An 18,264-nucleotide genomic window follows, 5' to 3' on the forward strand; every position below is an offset into this window, starting at 1 on the left:
AGTTGAATTTTATTTGTATATATTTTATAAAAAGATGAAAAGTGAAGTTACCATAGAAGAAAATAGAGATAATCCTGAGGACGGACCCTTAGGGTTATTATCAGAATGTGTTAAAGACAACGCACAGGTTCTAATTAATTGTCGTAATAATAGGAAAATATTAGGAAGGGTAAGAGAAAAATGATTATTAATAAATGACGAAGTGTATGTTTTGTATATATATATATATATATATATATATATATATATATACATATATATATGTATGTATAAATATCTTTATTTTAATTTTGTTTGATTTTATTATTATTTTTTATTTTTATTTTTCTTTTTATAGGTCAAAGCTTTTGATAGACACTGTAATTTATTATTAACCGGGGTACGTGAAATATGGGTAGAAGTTGTAAAAGATAAAAAAAAAAAAAAAAAAATTAACAAGGATAGATATATCAGTATATTATTTTTAAGAGGGGATTCAGTTATTCTAATTTTAAGAAATCCTAAATAATTTTTCATTCTGGACATGTTACCATTATATATATGTATATGTTAATTTTTTTTTTTTTTTTTTTTTTTATATAAATTTTTAAAAGAAGATTACTTATATATGTACACATAATACAAATGTGATACCTGAAAATGACTTATTATTATAATATGCTTATTTAATTTTTTTTTTTTTTTTTTAATGTTAATATATACAACCGAAAATAATGTCAATTTTAATAGTACACAAATATATATATATATATGTATTTTATTTTATATATTACATTTTTTTCTTATTTGTATATGTATAGTATTATTTTTTTTAAAAACTGTCAAATATATTTTTTTTACCATTCTTCCATAAGGAAGAAAAAAAAGAAAAGAAAAAATTATATAAAATAAAATTAAAAAAAAAAAAAGAAAAAAAAAAAAAGAAAAAAAAAAAAAGAAAGTATAACAATAAAATGTAATATAATGTAATGTAATGAAATGAATATATTATATATATATATATATATATAATATTTCTTAATTCCTTTGTGATTATTTTTTTGTAAAACACGAAAAATATTGAACTGTTCTATTATTATTATTATTATATATATATATATATATATATATAATATTTTATATATATTATATGTGAATGAGAAATTGTTAACGTCGTATGATAAAATAATATATAGTACTTTTTTAAAATAAATATTATACAGAAAGTTCTTGAATTTTTTTTTTTTTTTATATATATATATGTATGTATAAAATATAAAAATTTAACTATCATATATATATATATATTATATATATATATATTTATACTATAACAAAGTGTATAATTATTACATAAATATAAATATATATTATTTAAATAAGATGAATAGTTTTACAATCACATAAATAAAAAATGTATACATATATATATATATATATATATATATATATTTATTATAGTTAAGGATATTTTTTTAATAATTAATAGATGAGTATAGAATAGAAGAAAAGAAGTAATTTGCAAAAAAAACTTGATTTAAAGTAAAAAAATTAACAATATAAATAAATATATATAAATAAATAAATAAATAAATATAAATATATATATATATATATATATATATATATATATATATATATAATACTAACAAGTTCATAATAAAAAAAAATATATATATATATATGTATATATTTATTTATTTATTTTTTATTTATTTATTTTTTTTTTTTTGAGTTATTATTTTGTAATAATAGTCCTTCATCATATTTAACACACAGAGAAAAAGCGGATGCCTTTTACCATTTAAGGAGGGTGGGGGGAAAAAAAAAAAGAAAGGAAAAATAAAATATTATAATAATGAAAAACTATATTATAGGAAATGTAAAGAACGTTATTATCATCATATGTTGTATATATAATATATATATATATTGTATGTATATATTAATATATTAATATATATATATATATATATATATATATATATATATATATAAATGTTTATAAAAAAAATTAATTCTTTTTGAAAATTAAATGAATGGGGGAAATATGAATAAATAAATAAATATATATATATATATATATAATTACAGTTGAATATTATAATTTTTTTTTTTTTTTTTTTTTTTTTTTTTTTTTTTTTTTCATAAAACTAATCAATAATTTATAGTAATAGTCATTTTATTATACCGTGGTGGAAAATAAAATAAAACATATATATTATATATATATATATATGTATGTATTAATAATAAAACGTGCATATTATTATATATAATAACACGCAGGGATAATTAAGTATATACGTGTGAAGTGTTAGAAATATATGATCATAAATCATATTATTTTTTATACTAGCTTTTTACATTTATACACGTTCTCATGAAGGTTTAGGAATATATACATATATACACACACATATATTATATATATATATATATATATATATATATATAATCATCCATAATTAAAAAACAAAATCTATATTTTTTTATATCTAAATTAAATGGGTAATACGAACAGAAAAGATATAAGTCACAAAGAGTATGATAAAAGTTTTATAAATATCGAGTCTGCTGAAGAACATAAAAATATAAATAAAAATATAAAAAATAAAAAATTTATTAATATCGATAATAGTAATAATTGTAATAATAGTAATAGTAATAATAGTAATAGTAATAATAATAATAATAATAATAACAATATTGTTAGAAATAATAATAATTTTATAAATGCTGATAAAAAAAAGAATGTCATATTAAATGAGGATGATGATATAAAAAATAAAGAATTAGTAGATGAAAGCTTTGTGAATATATTTTTTTATGAAAATTATTTTAAAAACCTTTTTAATTTAAATGATGTGAGTAATAATAAAGTTATAAATATTATTGAACAAAAGGAAGGAGATGAAAGGAATGCAGATAATAATTTAAAAAATAAAAATATTGTAAGAGATAATATAAATAAAATAAAGAATACCAGAAATGTAAATGAAATATTAATATATAATAATAAATATATTATTAATTTTTTAAACGATACTACAAAATGTAAAATAGAAATTGCTAATTTTATTTCTTTCTATTTTTTCTTTCTACATATAAAAGATATATTAAATAAAAATAATGATAATGGATTAATGAATAAAAAAAAATCATCCCTTAAGGATATATGTAATATAAAATATATATATAAAAAAATTAAGACATCCAAAAAATATATTTCGTCTAATGATATGGATACTTGTATAAGGAATTATTTATATCATATTGATAAGAAAAATTATCCTATTATTAAAAAAACAAAATGTCCTTTCTTAAGTAACACAAAGGTTTTATATAATAAAAGAGGATATATGGCTTCATGTCCCTTGACTGTCAAGGGAAAAATAAAGCATAAAACAAATATATCTTCTAAGATTAAATTGAAGAGAGAAAGAAATGATAGTAATATGTTTAATAATATGATAAGAAAAGATAATAATATGAATGTTAAACAAGAGCAAATACATAATAATGATACTGTTAATAATAACATGACTACTAACGTCGATGGGTGCTCGGAGCCCACTCATGATAATACCTTCTTAAATATAGAGGAAGAAGAATTTAAAATGTTAAAAAATTATTTGAAAGATGTGAAGGAGAGAAAAAAAAAATATAAGAAAGGATATATTAGCACAAGCAACTTTATATCACACGGTGTTAGATTAGGGACGACACGATCGAGAATTAGAGGGAAATGTTTGTTAAAAAATAAGAAGATGCATATGTATGATGATAATGAAGAATTGAATAAAAAAAAAAAAAAAAAAATGAATAAGGATGATCGTATAGAAAATGGCATCATGGAAGATGTGAATGATAAGAGAAAACTTGATTGTGATAATAAGATTAAATTTAATGATATTGAAAAAGAGGATCTTAATATATGTGATACTGAAAATGTTGATAATAATAGTAATAATAATAATAATAATAATAATAATAATAATAATAATAATAATAATAATAATAACAATAATAATAATGGTTATAAAAAAAAAATAAAAAACAAAAACAAAAACAAAAACAAAAAAAAAAATAAATTAAACAATTATAATGATAATTTTGTATCTGTTAATGGTTCGTATGATAATTATTCCATTGATAATAATGTGATTAATGATGAGATAAGAGAAAAAAAAAAAAATAATAAAGAAGTGAAAATCATGGTAGATAAGAATAATGATACAGAAAAGGATGGTAACAAAAAGTATGATACATCGTACTCTTTTAATATAAAGAATACTTTGTCTAAGGTGTTTTATAAGAATTATGTAAAGAGAAAGGGAATGATAAAACAACAACATAATAATATTCATAATACACATAATATACATAATACACATAATATGCATAATACACATAATATACATAATGAGAAGGTGGTGTTGTTAGATGACACGAAAGAGAAAGCGGATCCTATGAATTTAGGTATATCCTTTTCACCTGCTGGTTTATTAATACCTTATCATTTAGGTGTAAGTAGTTTATTAATAGAAAAGAATATATTAAATATGCATACTAGTATTGCTGGTTCATCAGCTGGTAGTATCTGTGCATGTTGTTTGAGCGTAGGATTAAGTGTAAATAAATGTTACTTTTTAATAGAGAATATTATTAGTAATGTATATAAGCATGGATGTTATCAGAAGCTTGAAAATATATTAAATATCGAATTAAATAAATATTTATATGAGGATAGTTATATATACTTAAATAATCGTATAGGAAATGTGTTTGTAGGTATAACACAAATATTACCTTATTACAAAAAATTAAATATAAATAATTTTTATGATGATAATGATTTAATCAGTGCAATTATTGCATCTTGTAATATACCTATGTATTTATCTAGTAATATTTTTGTAAACTTTCGAAATAAAAAATGCATAGATGGCTTTTTTAGTACCAAGAAAAAAGATTTTGGGTGTCCAAATACTAGAACAGAACGTATTATTAAGGTATCTCCGTTTGATTCTGATTATGTAGGTATAGGTAATAAAAATAATAGTGTCATCAGTCCTCATCTAATAAAATATAATCATATACTTTTTCTTTTTATTTGTGTCAAGAATATATTTCATAAGTATATAAACAACTTGTGGATAGAGAAGGATTATTTATTTTTGATTGAAAACTTGAAGGATATTTTGGAAAGGAAAATATTTGATTACTACACATTTGTTAAGAGATACTTTACTTTTTTAAGAAAAAATGAGACGATAGATGATAAGTATGAAGAGGAGGAATATGAAGATGAAGGTGAAGAATATGAAGAAGAGGATGACGATGAAGAAGAGGATGAGGAAGAGTATGGGCATAATAATGACAACCAGGATGACGAAGGAGATAAAAACAAAACTACTAACGAAAAGAATAAAAAAAAAAAAAATAAAAATAATAATAATAATAATAATATTTTTAATAATAACATTTTTAATAATAATATTTTTAATAATAATATGAATAGTTGTGTGGGTGTAAGCGAAAAAGATTTTATAAGTACATCAATTGTTGCTAGTTTTGCCAATATAAAAAGACAAATGAATGAGAAAATAGAAAAACGGAAAAATGAAAAGAAAGAAAAGAAAGAGAAATTACAAAGGAAAAATATGAATAAATGTTCAAAAAATAGAAATAGGAATAGATATATAAATAAAGATAGTAATATTCATTTAATGAATTTAATAAGAATAAAATTTAAGAATTTAAATTATATGAATATGAATTCTTTTGAAATTGAATTATATTTAAAAATAAATAATGATATATTTTTACAGTTTAATAAACATAATTATAATGTACAAAATTTTTATAATTTTTCGATAACGTTAATAAATATTATGAGCAAATATTATTCCGAAAATTTTTATGCATATAATTTAGAAAAAATAGTTTATAAGTTTTTATTAAATAATAAAAATTTTGAATATATAGAAAAACAATATTCTTCCAAAGAAGATATGAATGAATTGGATATCTTAGTTAATACCTATGATATGAAATATGATAAAATTATAGAGTTTTTAAAAAATAATGGATATTTGAAAATCGATAGATATATATATTTTTATCCTAAACTAAAAACAGATATTATATTATTTTTCTTTAAAGAAATTTTTTTGAATGATAATATATTAAAAATTGATAGAAAATTTTTAAAAAAAAATATAACCATAATGATCGAAGTATTAAAAGAAATATTTTTTAAAGAATATGTTAAAAGGTGTATAACAAAGGTGATTTTTTTTCCTGTACATATGAAAGAACATGATCATGTAATGAATAAAAATTATTATAATAATCAATATGTAAATAATAGTAATATGTTTAACACACGTGGTGATCATAATAATAACAATCAAACTAATGATAATCATTATAATCATCATTATGATGATACCCATAATAATAATAATAATAATAATAGTAAATATTATAAGAATAAGAATAAAAATAAAATAATGTATGAAAAGGAAAGAAAATCGTCATCTTTATTTATATCGAATAATGTTCAAGATGTAAAACCTATAAAACATTATTTAAAATATAGTAGTATATATAAAAATTTTATTTATATTATAAGTGAAATAAAAAATTTTAATAATAAGATAACCAAAATTAATAGATATAATTATTATAACTATATGAATTTAAATATTGATGATTTGAATGATGCTTATTTGTTTTTGTATGTTTATTTATATTCGAATGTATATTACAAGAGTTTCTTTTCACTGATGAATATGCAATATAGGGATTACCTCCTGAGGGCCCGCAGATTATCTCGCGAGGAAAATAAGATATCCCCAAAAGATGATTCTACAGGGAAAAATAATACTACTAATAATAATATTAGCAATAATAATAATATTAGCAATAATATTAACAATAATAATAATATTAACAATATTTGTAGTAGAGACAACAAAGGTAATCCTACAAATTATAATAATATATCGGGAAAAGAAAAAAATCGAAACATTTTTAGAAAATGGAATTCAAAGGATTTGAAAACGAACTCTAACAACTATATTGCAACAAATAAGCTATCCAAAACATTTTCCGGAATTTGGCTAGATAAAAAAAAAAAAAAAAATGACAAAACTATAGAGAGAAATGAAAGTGCTGAAAATAAAATAGAGAAAAATATAATAGAAAATAATTATACAATAGATAATGATAAAAGAGAATTTAATATGGATAATACAATTAAAAATGAAAAGAGAGAAAGTGAAAATAATAATAAACATATGGAATGCCTTCAAAATGATAATGATAAGAATGTTAATAATAATTTTAAGTTTATAGAAAATAATGGAACAAATGAAATAAAAAAGGAATTATATAGAAATGATATGTATAATGATGGGATTATAAATTTTGATATTAACAATGAATATTTTTTCCGTAATTTAAATAATATGAATGAGTGTCAATTTTTTAAGTACACATTATTTGATAAGAACGATAATGTGTTTGATCATATAAATAATAAGGATAATACAGATTATAATAAATATTTTTATAAATTCGAGAACTTGATTATTTTTAATTATGATTTTACATTGATTTCAAAAATTGAGGACTTTTATCAATCGAATAGATATAAAATATTTGATATAAATAAGAAAAAGAAAAAGGAAATATTTTATCATTTATATTATATATATATATATTATAGGGATATTTTATTTTTATTGAAGTTTGTTTTTACATTAAATTTTTGTGAGAACACAAAATATAAATTTTTAAAAAGAAGAGAAAATACATATAAAAAGAAATATAAGGATATGAGGGTTCCTTATATTAACTTACATATGGAACAAGGAGGAGATAAAAAGGGAAACCATGAAAATATACAACATAGGAAGAATAATGAAGTTGATATTGTGTATAATAATAGGGTTGAAGATATAAGAGAAAATATGAACGAACCTATTAAAAATGGATATGCTGATACATATGGGAATATATACGGACATACACACAATAATTATCATAATTATCATAATAATAATAATAATATTAATAATGATATGACTTTGTGTAGTAGAAGTGTGTTACAAAAGAGCAAACAAATTAGTTTGCTAAACAATCCTACTTTTTCTTCAAATATTGATGAGACCTTTATGGATAGTGCATCTGATGTTAATGATTATGATATAGATAATAATAAAAGAGTGCAACCACATTTTTATGACATATGTGAACATATAAAGAAACCACCGAATAATGGAGTTAATAATATTTATAGTAATAACAATCTTTATGGTGATGATAACATGAATTATCCTACCTCAAGCACCGGAAAAGGGACACCTAGAAGATTGTTTGAAGGATCAAATAATGATGGAAATAATTCTGTTATTTTATCGAAATCTGAATATGTAAGAAAGAAAAGATTAAGATATTTAGAAGGTAATGATAGTGATTTTGTTGAGGACTTAAAAACAAATATTGAAGATGAGTTGTATGATAAATATAAAACATATTTTGTTAAGAATGTTTATTCTATGAGGAAACTATTTAAAATAGCTTTAGAAGGTTCTGAAGAAAAAGTTATAAAAAAAATTTATGATTTAGGTAGGAGCGATGCTCATTTATGGTTATTCGTAGAATATTTAAACGTTGGAATATATTTATATAAAAGAATTTATACAATATATATTAAACTACTTACAGTTTTTGAATCTTTAATATATTTAACAAATATAAATAAGAAAAAAAAAAAAGTGGACATATCAACTTTTCTCGCATCGATTGAATATGCTGTAATATATGTTAATGGTAATCCATTTGATTTATTTAAGTTTTGTAATTTGCTTGTTTTATGTTATACATATTATAGTATGCCTTATGTGAAAGCTCAAACATCTGTACTCAATAATAATGATGATCATAAATTAGGTACAGTGTATGATAAGAATATCATGAATAAAGAATCAGTGCATGCAAATGGTATTTCAAAGGAGTTAATTAAAAATGATAAAACAAGTGAAAAATTAAGAAAAAAGGATGAAAAAAAAAAAATGAAAAAAATCAAAAAGAATAGCACTTCAAGTATTGATATGGATATTAATAATTATGAAAAGGGTAAAATAGATGTAAGACAAAACATTGATTATAATAATAAGAAAGAAGACAATGTAAATAGTGATCATATAATAAAAAGAAAGAATCGTATTAAAAAAACAAATAAACAAAGAAATAATAAAGAGAAATTAAAAAGAAGTATAAGTTTGCCATTAAATTTAAAAAGAACGGTTGTAAAAATTATTAATTTAAAAAATAAAATAAATTTAAATAAAAATATCATAGATGCTATTAATAATGATATATTAAAAGGAACCCCATACGAACACATATATACACATTCTAATTTTTGGATATATTCTTCATCAGATGAGAGTGATACATATAATTGTTCAAACGATTATTATTTAAATAATGTAGATCATGGTAGTAAAGAATTTGATAATATTTTTGATCAAATGTCAGATGAACTAGATAATTTTTCGCGCATTTCTAATTTTTTTAAAACTTTTAAAAATCTGGATAATAGTTTGAGTTTATCTGGATATTTTGGTTTTTAGAAAAAAAAAAAAAAAAAAAAAAATTCATTTTTTTTATATATATTTATAATTTGCAGTGCCATAAAAAAAAATAATTTGTGTTTTTCTCTTATTATATATATATATATATATATATATATATATATGTATGTATGTATTTTGTGTATTAATAATTTGTTTAACATAATGTTATTTTTGAAGTTATCAAGTATTTATATTATTTTATAATTTATTATTATTTATTTATTTTTTTTTTTTTTTTGGTACGCTTTTAATTAAATTGTTTAATAATATATATATATATATATATAATATATATATATTTTAAAAATTTTTTAATCCTTTTAATTATGTTTCCAAAAAAAAAGAAAAAAGAAAAAAAATGTGTTTATTTTACTTCTATATGTGAATATATTTATATATGTGTGTTTATTTTATGATTATTTTATAATATGCTCATTTTGTAAAACGTATTCATTTTAATGTTTTGATTATGTTATATTTTATATTATTAAATTATATAGTATATATTTGTAATATATTATTTAATTTATATTATATATTTTTTTTGTTTTGGTGGTTAATTTTCCTATTTTAAACAACGAAAAATTATTTTAGGCAAATTATGTTAATTTTTAAAATTTTTTAAACAGATTAAAAAAAAAAAGGGGAGATTATAAATAAATAATTAAACATTTTAGATATCTATATATTATATTAAACATAAAAATATAAATAAAAATATAAATAAAAATATAAATATAAATAAAAATATAAATATAAATAAAAATATAAATATAAATATTTTTTATATAACAAAAAAATTAAAAAATAAGGCAAACATATAAATAAAAAAGCATACATACATATATATATATATATATATATATTTTATTTTATTTTATTTTATTTTATTTTATTTTATTTTATTTTATTTTATTTTATTTTATTTTATTTTTTTTTTGCTTGGGATAATAAACTGTCGAGACCGAATGGGTCGGATATATCCTTAATATATTTGACAGGTTGCATAGTATCTCGTGTTTCTATTTTTTGAACATTTTTCCTTAATCTTTCACTTGAGAATTTATATATATTAGCATTATTTTTATTATTGAAAAGGGCTGTATCATAAATTTGATAAGTATCATCATCTTGTGTAGTTGTTACATTATTTTGTTCATTAATATTGAATAAGGTTATATCATGAATATTATTATTTTTACTAACATTAACTTTATTAAGAGCAATTTGTTCTTCTACATATCTATTTTCATAATTTTTCATTTTTTTAAGATTTTTTTCTATTTTGTATTCTCTTTCGATTTCTCTCTTTCTATCATTAATGAGTGAGCTATGTGCAAGACCTTTTTCTTTTCTTGCTTGTATAGCTAGATTTTTTAGTACATTTTCTTTTTCTTCTTTTTCTTTTAATTTTTTCTGTTTCATAACACTATTACGTATTTGTATTTCTTCTCTAGCTTTTTTCTCAGCAACATATAAATATTCACTAAGGTGAGCAAAGTTTTCATTAACTACAACATTATTTAATTTTTTATTATCGCTTTGTATTCTTTTATCTAAAGGAATATTATATCCTTTATTATTTTTCCAATTTGAAACACAAGGTGGTATTTTCCAATCATTTTCTTCTTCTTTATTTAATTTCCTTGTAGGTGATCTAAGTATAGGATAATCTGGTGAGTTTTTTATATTTGGTAATTTTTTATGTTTAAATTTGGATACATCTAAAGGATCTGTTCCTTTTTCTACAATTTTTATAATTCTTTCTTCAAGATTATTATTTAATTTATTTTGTGGTATATATCTATAATATTTTTCTTCTTTTTTATTAACAATATTACTTTTATTTAATTTTTCATTTAATATATTTTCAATATTCCTTTTCGTATTTTCAATAATCTCATTCTCTTCATCATTATTAGGTTTGTAAGTAGGTTCATTATATTTTTCTTCTCTATCTTTTGTGTCTGATAAAATTTTTTTTTTTCTTAATTTATTTATTCTTTCATTAGGTTCAATCTTATCTATTTCATTGTTATATATATGTATTTGTTGATTAATTAAATTATCATATTTTACGTTGTTATTCTCGTCAATATATTTTAAAACAATATTATTTTTATTATCGCTCTTTAATCCAATATTATTCGGATATTGATTCATATGAATTTCGGGATATGCTCCTCCCCCTTGGAAATCTTCATTACATGTAATTCTTAAATGTCTTCTTTTTAAATACTCATAGCATTGATTCTTTTTTTTTATTTCTTCTTTTTTTTTTATGGAGTTATTACTTTCTTTAAAATCATGCAACTCGTTTTCGTCATCATACGCCTTCTTTTTAGGTTTAGGAATATTCCTATAAAATAAAATAAAAAATTCCAACATATATAAATATATATACATATATATATATGAATATAGTCTTGATATAAATGTAGGGCAGCATATATAATTTATCATAACATAAAATGTTATTTAATATAAATAATAGTACATTTATTTAAATAAATTAATATATTTTGTTTATATTATATTAACTATTATATGAAAAAACATATATATCTTAGGTTAAATATATATATATATATTATATTCATTTTATTCATACCTTAAAAAATCAGTCATTTGCTTTTTCAAGTATATATAATTTTTTTTATGACAATTATTTTAATCCTATTTAATTGATTTTTTTTTATTACTTTTTTTTTTTTTTTTTTCCTTCCACTTTTTTGTCAAATTAATGTTCTGTCATTATGAAATATGGTAATTTAAATATATTACAAGTTAAAATATACATATATATATATATATATATATATATATATATATTATATGTAATAAAATATAAAAACAATAAATTGAAGAAAAGGAAGAAAAATTTTAAATTAACATATTCATATTATATTTTTTTATATACTTTTAAAAATGTAATGTTTTCTATACATAAAAATATATATTTTATTTTTATATGAGTAAAAAAAAAAAAAAAAAAAAAAAAAAAAAAAAATTATATATATATATATATATATATATACATTATTATATATAATTAAATAAAAATTACCTACGGACATATTATTAATATATATAGTAAGCATAATATACATAACAAAAAATATATTATTTATTTATATATTTTTTAAAAATGGAACAAATGATTCTTTAAATTACTCAAATTGATATTTTTTAAAATTTTATGTTCTACATATTATATTATATATATTATAGGTTTTTGTTTGAATTTACAATATTTATGTGAATACATAAATATATATATATATATATATATTATATATATAACATAATATAGACACTTTTTCTTTCTTTTTCTTTTTTGTGATGGAAAGAAAATAAGATATATTTTATAAAACATATATCCAACATTTAAACAGAAATATATATGTTTCTTTTTTTAACTTGATAAGTTTTATATGTTTTCCTTTTTTTTTAAATATTTGAACATTTTTATATGAAACACAAATATTTTAAAAAAATATAATATATATAAATATTATATATATGTAAGAACATATATTTTATTATATATACATTATTTAAAGAATATACTAAAAAAAATAAAAAAAAAAAAATAAAAGAGAATAAAAAAAAAAAAAAAAAAAATATCATAATTCGTTTAAATAATTACATTTATATAAATTATTTTGTGCAAATATAAAATTTCCATTTTATTACAAGTAATAAAATTCATGTTCATTTGTTTCCTTCTCTTTTATTTATTTATTTAGTTAGTTTCTTTCTTTTTTTTTTTTTTTTTATCATTTATATTATATATACAATTTAATAAATAATATTACATATTATTTTGCAGCAATGAATTTAGGAGTAGTCTGAATTAAGTTATTTTTCTTATTATCACCTCGTATAATATATAATTATAAAAAAAATATTGATATATGAGATGTAGGAATAAAGAAAAACCTCAAAAATCGAACTCACCAATGTATACTTGCTTATTAGCTTTTTCAAAACCATACACAAAACTTCTTACGAAATTTTAAATATATGATTGATATTTCTGGTAACTAATTAATATTTGTTCAATACATTTTCTCTCAAAAATTTTATTAAAGAATATATATATATATATATATGTGAAATAAAAAGTAACAACGAATGTTATAACTTTTTTTTTCTTTCTTTTTAATTCATAAGAATTATAAAAAAAAAAAAAAAAAAAATTAAAATTCATTGACTTTTCTTTTCTATTCTTTAAATGCAGCATCTCAGACCTTCCTTCCTGTTTTTATAAAAATTACACAAATTAGGAGAAAGAAAAAGGAAAAAAAAAAAAAAAAAAAAAAATGGAAAAACAAGAAACATACAAATATGTGACCTATTTTTCCATTTTTTCTTTTTTCTTTTTTATTTCTTTCTTTCATTTTGTGTATGTATATTTGCAGGATGTTTTGAGCTTAAACTCATTGCATATGCATAATATTTATTTTAAATGTGTATATATTTGGACAAAAAAAAATAATAAAAAAAAATTATTCTCTTTTCATTTGAACAATATGCTTAAAAATTTTTTGTCAATGTGATTTCCTCTCATATTAACCTCATATCTATTTTTGAATATATTCATCCTTTTTTGTTGTTCTCAAAAAAAAATATCTTATTATACAACATGATATGGACTTCATTATTTTCTTAACACTCTTTTGTGTGTCACCCTCATAAATAAAATCATAATAATAATAATAATACGAAGGATAAGAGTACTAATTAAATAAATGAATAAAATAATTTTTCATTTCATTTTAAGCATGTCTTTTTGGTTCTACTATTGCAAAAGAGCATTACTATATTAACCCCCCTAATAAATAAACTATTAAAAAATAAAAAAAATAAAAAAAGGAAAAGATAAAACCATGATATAATAAAATATATGTGATATATATATATATATATATATATATATATATATATATATATAATATGATGTATTATCTTATAATTTATTTTATACTATAATACGAAAAAACAATTATTAAAAATTAGTGCTGTGATATATATGGATTGACATTTCTAAAATAAAAAATTTAAAAAGCCACCGTATATACATTTGTTATATGAACAGATTTGAAGTTATTATTATAACATATTTCAAAATTTATTTCAAAATATTTTAATAGTAACTCTTCGAATCGTTCAAAAGGAAATATTATAATATCTATATATCTTTTACATTTATAAGTTTATATTTTTATCATTTTATTTTATTTTTTTTTTTTTTTGGGTAGTTTGCAAAATGGACTACTAAGTTCTTATAGAAATATATTATATATTTTTGGTGTATACATATTTATTTTATTATTTTTCTTTTTAACAATAATATTTAATATATTTATGTACATATTTATTTATTATTATTTTTTTTATATTTCATATAAATATTCAGAACTTCTTAGAGGTTAATCAATCATTTGATTTAAAATCAAAATCATTTGCTAATGTATTTCTCATCATTCATATTTATAAAATATAATTACATTTTTAAATAATAAAATATCTAAACATATATTATATTATATATATAATACTTTACATATATATAAATATATATTTATATATATATATTTTTTAAATTACCTTTAAGTATGAGTTCCCATCATTTCTGTAATTTTCGTATTTTTACCTTAATATATTTATTTTAATCTCATTTTTAAGAATAAATGTAAAATTATTTTTTTCTTAATCAAATAAAATATATTATAATTTAAAAAAAAAAAAATATATATATATATATTATATATAGATATAATATATTATACATATATATATTATTTATGTATATATTCATTTATATTCTAAGAGAAATAAATATTAATAAACAAAAAGATATATAAATAATATAAATTAAATAAAAATAAATTAATATATATATATATATATATATATATATATATATATATTTAATTATTTTAATTATATTATTATATATATATATATAAATATAATTTTTCCATTTTAGCTAACTAATTTTTTTTTTTTTTTTTTTTTTTTTTTTTTTTTTTTTTTTTGTGGTTGGAAGAAAATTGAAAATTGGCTGTTCTAGTAAAAACCCCTTAAACCATCCAACGAATATTAAAAAAAAAAGATATATGGAACATTTTGGAAATACAAAAAAAAAAATATATATATATATATAATGTATAAAAATATTTATTTTATTAATAAATGAAGAATATATTCTGCATAATTATTTTATTTTGATATATTTAAATTATAAAAATTCGTAAACCATTTTTGTTTGTTTTTTACTATATATCTTTTAAGAAATACCATATTTCTATATTTATACACATATATATATATATATATATATATATATATATATATATATATATATATATATATGATGATAATATGTAATAATTAAAAATAATAAAATACAATTTTAATAAATTTTTTTATATTAAATATTGTTATTCATGTTCTTCCCCCTTTGATGGAAAAAAAAAATTATTTATGTATCTACAAAAAAGTTTGTTGTTCTCAAAGTATCTGTGTAATCAACTTTTGGAAAATGGATTGATATAAATATAAATATATGTATATATATAAATATATATATGTTCTCCTTTTTTTTTTTTTTTTTTTTTTTTTTTTTGGATTTATTTTTATTTATTAATAATAATATTTAATTTATATACAATATGTAACCTTTTCCTTTTCATATTTGCAAATTATAATAAGTAAATATTATTTTCCATATTTGAGGAATTACAAAAAAATGCGGTGCCTTTTATATTTCATATGATTCCAAGATACAACAGACACATGTATATGTATTTTTATTGTGTTCATATTTTCTTTTTCTTTTTTCTTCTTTCGGGGCTTAGTAATATGCTTAATATGGAAATGTTGTACATTTCTTGAAGCATTCTTTTAAATGTTTTAAAAATAATAAATTGTTATATTATTATAATATGTGAAAATATTTCCGTTTGTTTTTAATATATATATTGCTTAATAATTATTATAACTTTAGATATATTTTTTGGATGAATATAAAAGAACAAAATAGGAAAAATCAAAATTCAAAAAAAAAAAAAAATAAAAAAAAAATTAATAAATAAATAAATAAATTATACATATATATATATATATATATATATATATGTATGTATCTTCATTTATATAAATACATTTCTTTGTTTATGTGTATACCTTATGTACGATAAAAAATATGACATATTACTACTGGGGTGTACAGGATATACCGGTCAAATGGTGTTAGAATATTTTTTGGAAAATTATGAGAAAAAGATCAAAAGTGAAGAAATAAAGCTATTATGTGGTGTTAGGAATATAAAAAAACTAGACACCTTTCTGTATACTATAAAAGAGAAAAATGATGTTATATTAAAAAAAATAAATAAAAAAGAAATAGATATTAATATTTATGAATCAATTTTAAATTGTTGTAAAATATCAAAAGTAGTAATAAGTACGATAGGACCTTATATCTTATATGGATACAATATAGTAAAAGCTTGTGTAGAAGGGGGTTGTCATTATGTAGACGTGTGCGGTGAACATAATTTTATATTAAATATATATAAAGAATTTAATAATATAGCAATAGAAAAAAAACTTAAAATAATTCACAGTGCATCGTTTATCTCTGCCATTAGTGACATAGGTAACTTTATTATGCAAGAAGAATTTTTTCGACAGTATAAAAAAACATGTCCAGTCATAAAAATACGTTTGTGTAATGAGGGCAATAATTTAAGAACTATTGGAAAAACAACTATAAAAAGTGCTTTACTTTTTAAAAAATATATAAAAAATAATTATCATAAATATTATTTATGTGATAATAAATATGATGTACAATATAAAGTTAGTGGGAATAATTATTTAAAAAAACCAAAAGAAATACATACAAATTCTTTTCTTGATTATGAAAAGGAATTTGGTTATTGCTTTGATACATCTTATTCTAATATAGAAGAAGCTTATGTATTATGGTCTAATTATTTATTAAATTATAAGTATGGAAAAGATCTAGTTATTAATTATAAACAATATGATACACATTTAAGTACATCCATGTATATTTTTAAGAAAGTATGTGGCAAGATATTTAATTTTTTTCAATCCTTTTTTTTTATGGATTATTTAATAAATAAATATATTGATTTGTTTTATAAACCCAAGACTATGAATGAATTGAAAAAAGCATATTGGAAATGTATAATTGTTGGAGAAGATAATGATAACGATGAAGAAAAAAAAAAGAAAAGCATTTATTTATATTTAAGTGGGAAAAATGAAGACCCTGGATATTTGTTAAGTGCAAAAATTATTTCAGAGTCAGCTATTTCTTTATTAAAAGAAAACGATTTGCCAAAAACATTTGGAGTAATTTCTGTGTCTGTAGGTCTTGGCAACGTTTTGGTAGAGAGGCTAAAGAAGGCCTCCATACACATGTCCATAGAAAAATGAAATGTACATATATATATATAATAATAGTTATGTTTATTTGTATATGTATCATTATACACAATAATATTAATGTGAATAAAAAAAAAAAAAAAAAAAAAAAAAAAAATACACATATATATATATATATATATATATATTTATTTATTTATTTAAT

The 18,264-nt window shown here is 18.4% G+C and overlaps 4 protein-coding genes and 3 non-coding genes across 7 annotated transcripts; 3 read left to right on the forward strand and 4 right to left on the reverse strand.

Annotated features, from left to right (window-relative positions):
* Window positions 1-34: 34 nt before the first annotated feature.
* Window positions 35-508, forward strand: PF3D7_0218500 (small nuclear ribonucleoprotein Sm D2, putative; the record flags this gene model as incomplete). Its single annotated transcript, XM_001349653.1, has 2 exons — window positions 35-169; window positions 338-508. 2 exons carry the CDS (start codon window positions 35-37, stop codon window positions 506-508), a joined length of 306 nt encoding a protein of 101 aa, XP_001349689.1.
* A 1,978-nt stretch (window positions 509-2,486) lies between these two features.
* PF3D7_0218600 (patatin-like phospholipase, putative) lies at window positions 2,487-9,629 on the forward strand (the record flags this gene model as incomplete). Its single annotated transcript, XM_001349654.1, has 1 exon — window positions 2,487-9,629. The coding sequence occupies one exon, from the start codon at window positions 2,487-2,489 to the stop codon at window positions 9,627-9,629; it is 7,143 nt and encodes a 2,380-aa protein (XP_001349690.1).
* A 930-nt stretch (window positions 9,630-10,559) lies between these two features.
* PF3D7_0218700 (pre-mRNA-processing protein 45, putative) lies at window positions 10,560-12,260 on the reverse strand (the record flags this gene model as incomplete). Its single annotated transcript, XM_001349655.2, has 2 exons — window positions 10,560-11,991; window positions 12,244-12,260. The coding sequence occupies 2 exons, from the start codon at window positions 12,258-12,260 to the stop codon at window positions 10,560-10,562; spliced, it is 1,449 nt and encodes a 482-aa protein (XP_001349691.2).
* A 1,198-nt stretch (window positions 12,261-13,458) lies between these two features.
* Window positions 13,459-14,084, reverse strand: PF3D7_0218800. The gene has a single exon (XR_002966599.1). It is a non-coding gene; the product is annotated as a ribonuclease P (non-coding RNA).
* Window positions 14,085-14,652: 568 nt separating this feature from the next.
* Window positions 14,653-14,812, reverse strand: PF3D7_0218900. The gene has a single exon (XR_002966600.1). It is a non-coding gene; the product is annotated as a Plasmodium RNA of unknown function RUF2 (non-coding RNA).
* Window positions 14,813-15,045: 233 nt separating this feature from the next.
* Window positions 15,046-15,127, reverse strand: PF3D7_0219000. The gene has a single exon (XR_002966601.1). It is a non-coding gene; the product is annotated as a small nucleolar RNA snoR01 (small nucleolar RNA).
* Window positions 15,128-16,829: 1,702 nt separating this feature from the next.
* PF3D7_0219100 (uncharacterized protein) lies at window positions 16,830-18,110 on the forward strand (the record flags this gene model as incomplete). Its single annotated transcript, XM_001349656.1, has 1 exon — window positions 16,830-18,110. One exon carries the CDS (start codon window positions 16,830-16,832, stop codon window positions 18,108-18,110), a length of 1,281 nt encoding a protein of 426 aa, XP_001349692.1.
* Window positions 18,111-18,264: the final 154 nt, after the last annotated feature.

The sequence above is a fragment of the Plasmodium falciparum genome (genome assembly GCF_000002765.6).
Source record: "Plasmodium falciparum 3D7 genome assembly, chromosome: 2".
NCBI lineage: Eukaryota > Apicomplexa > Aconoidasida > Haemosporida > Plasmodiidae > Plasmodium > Plasmodium falciparum.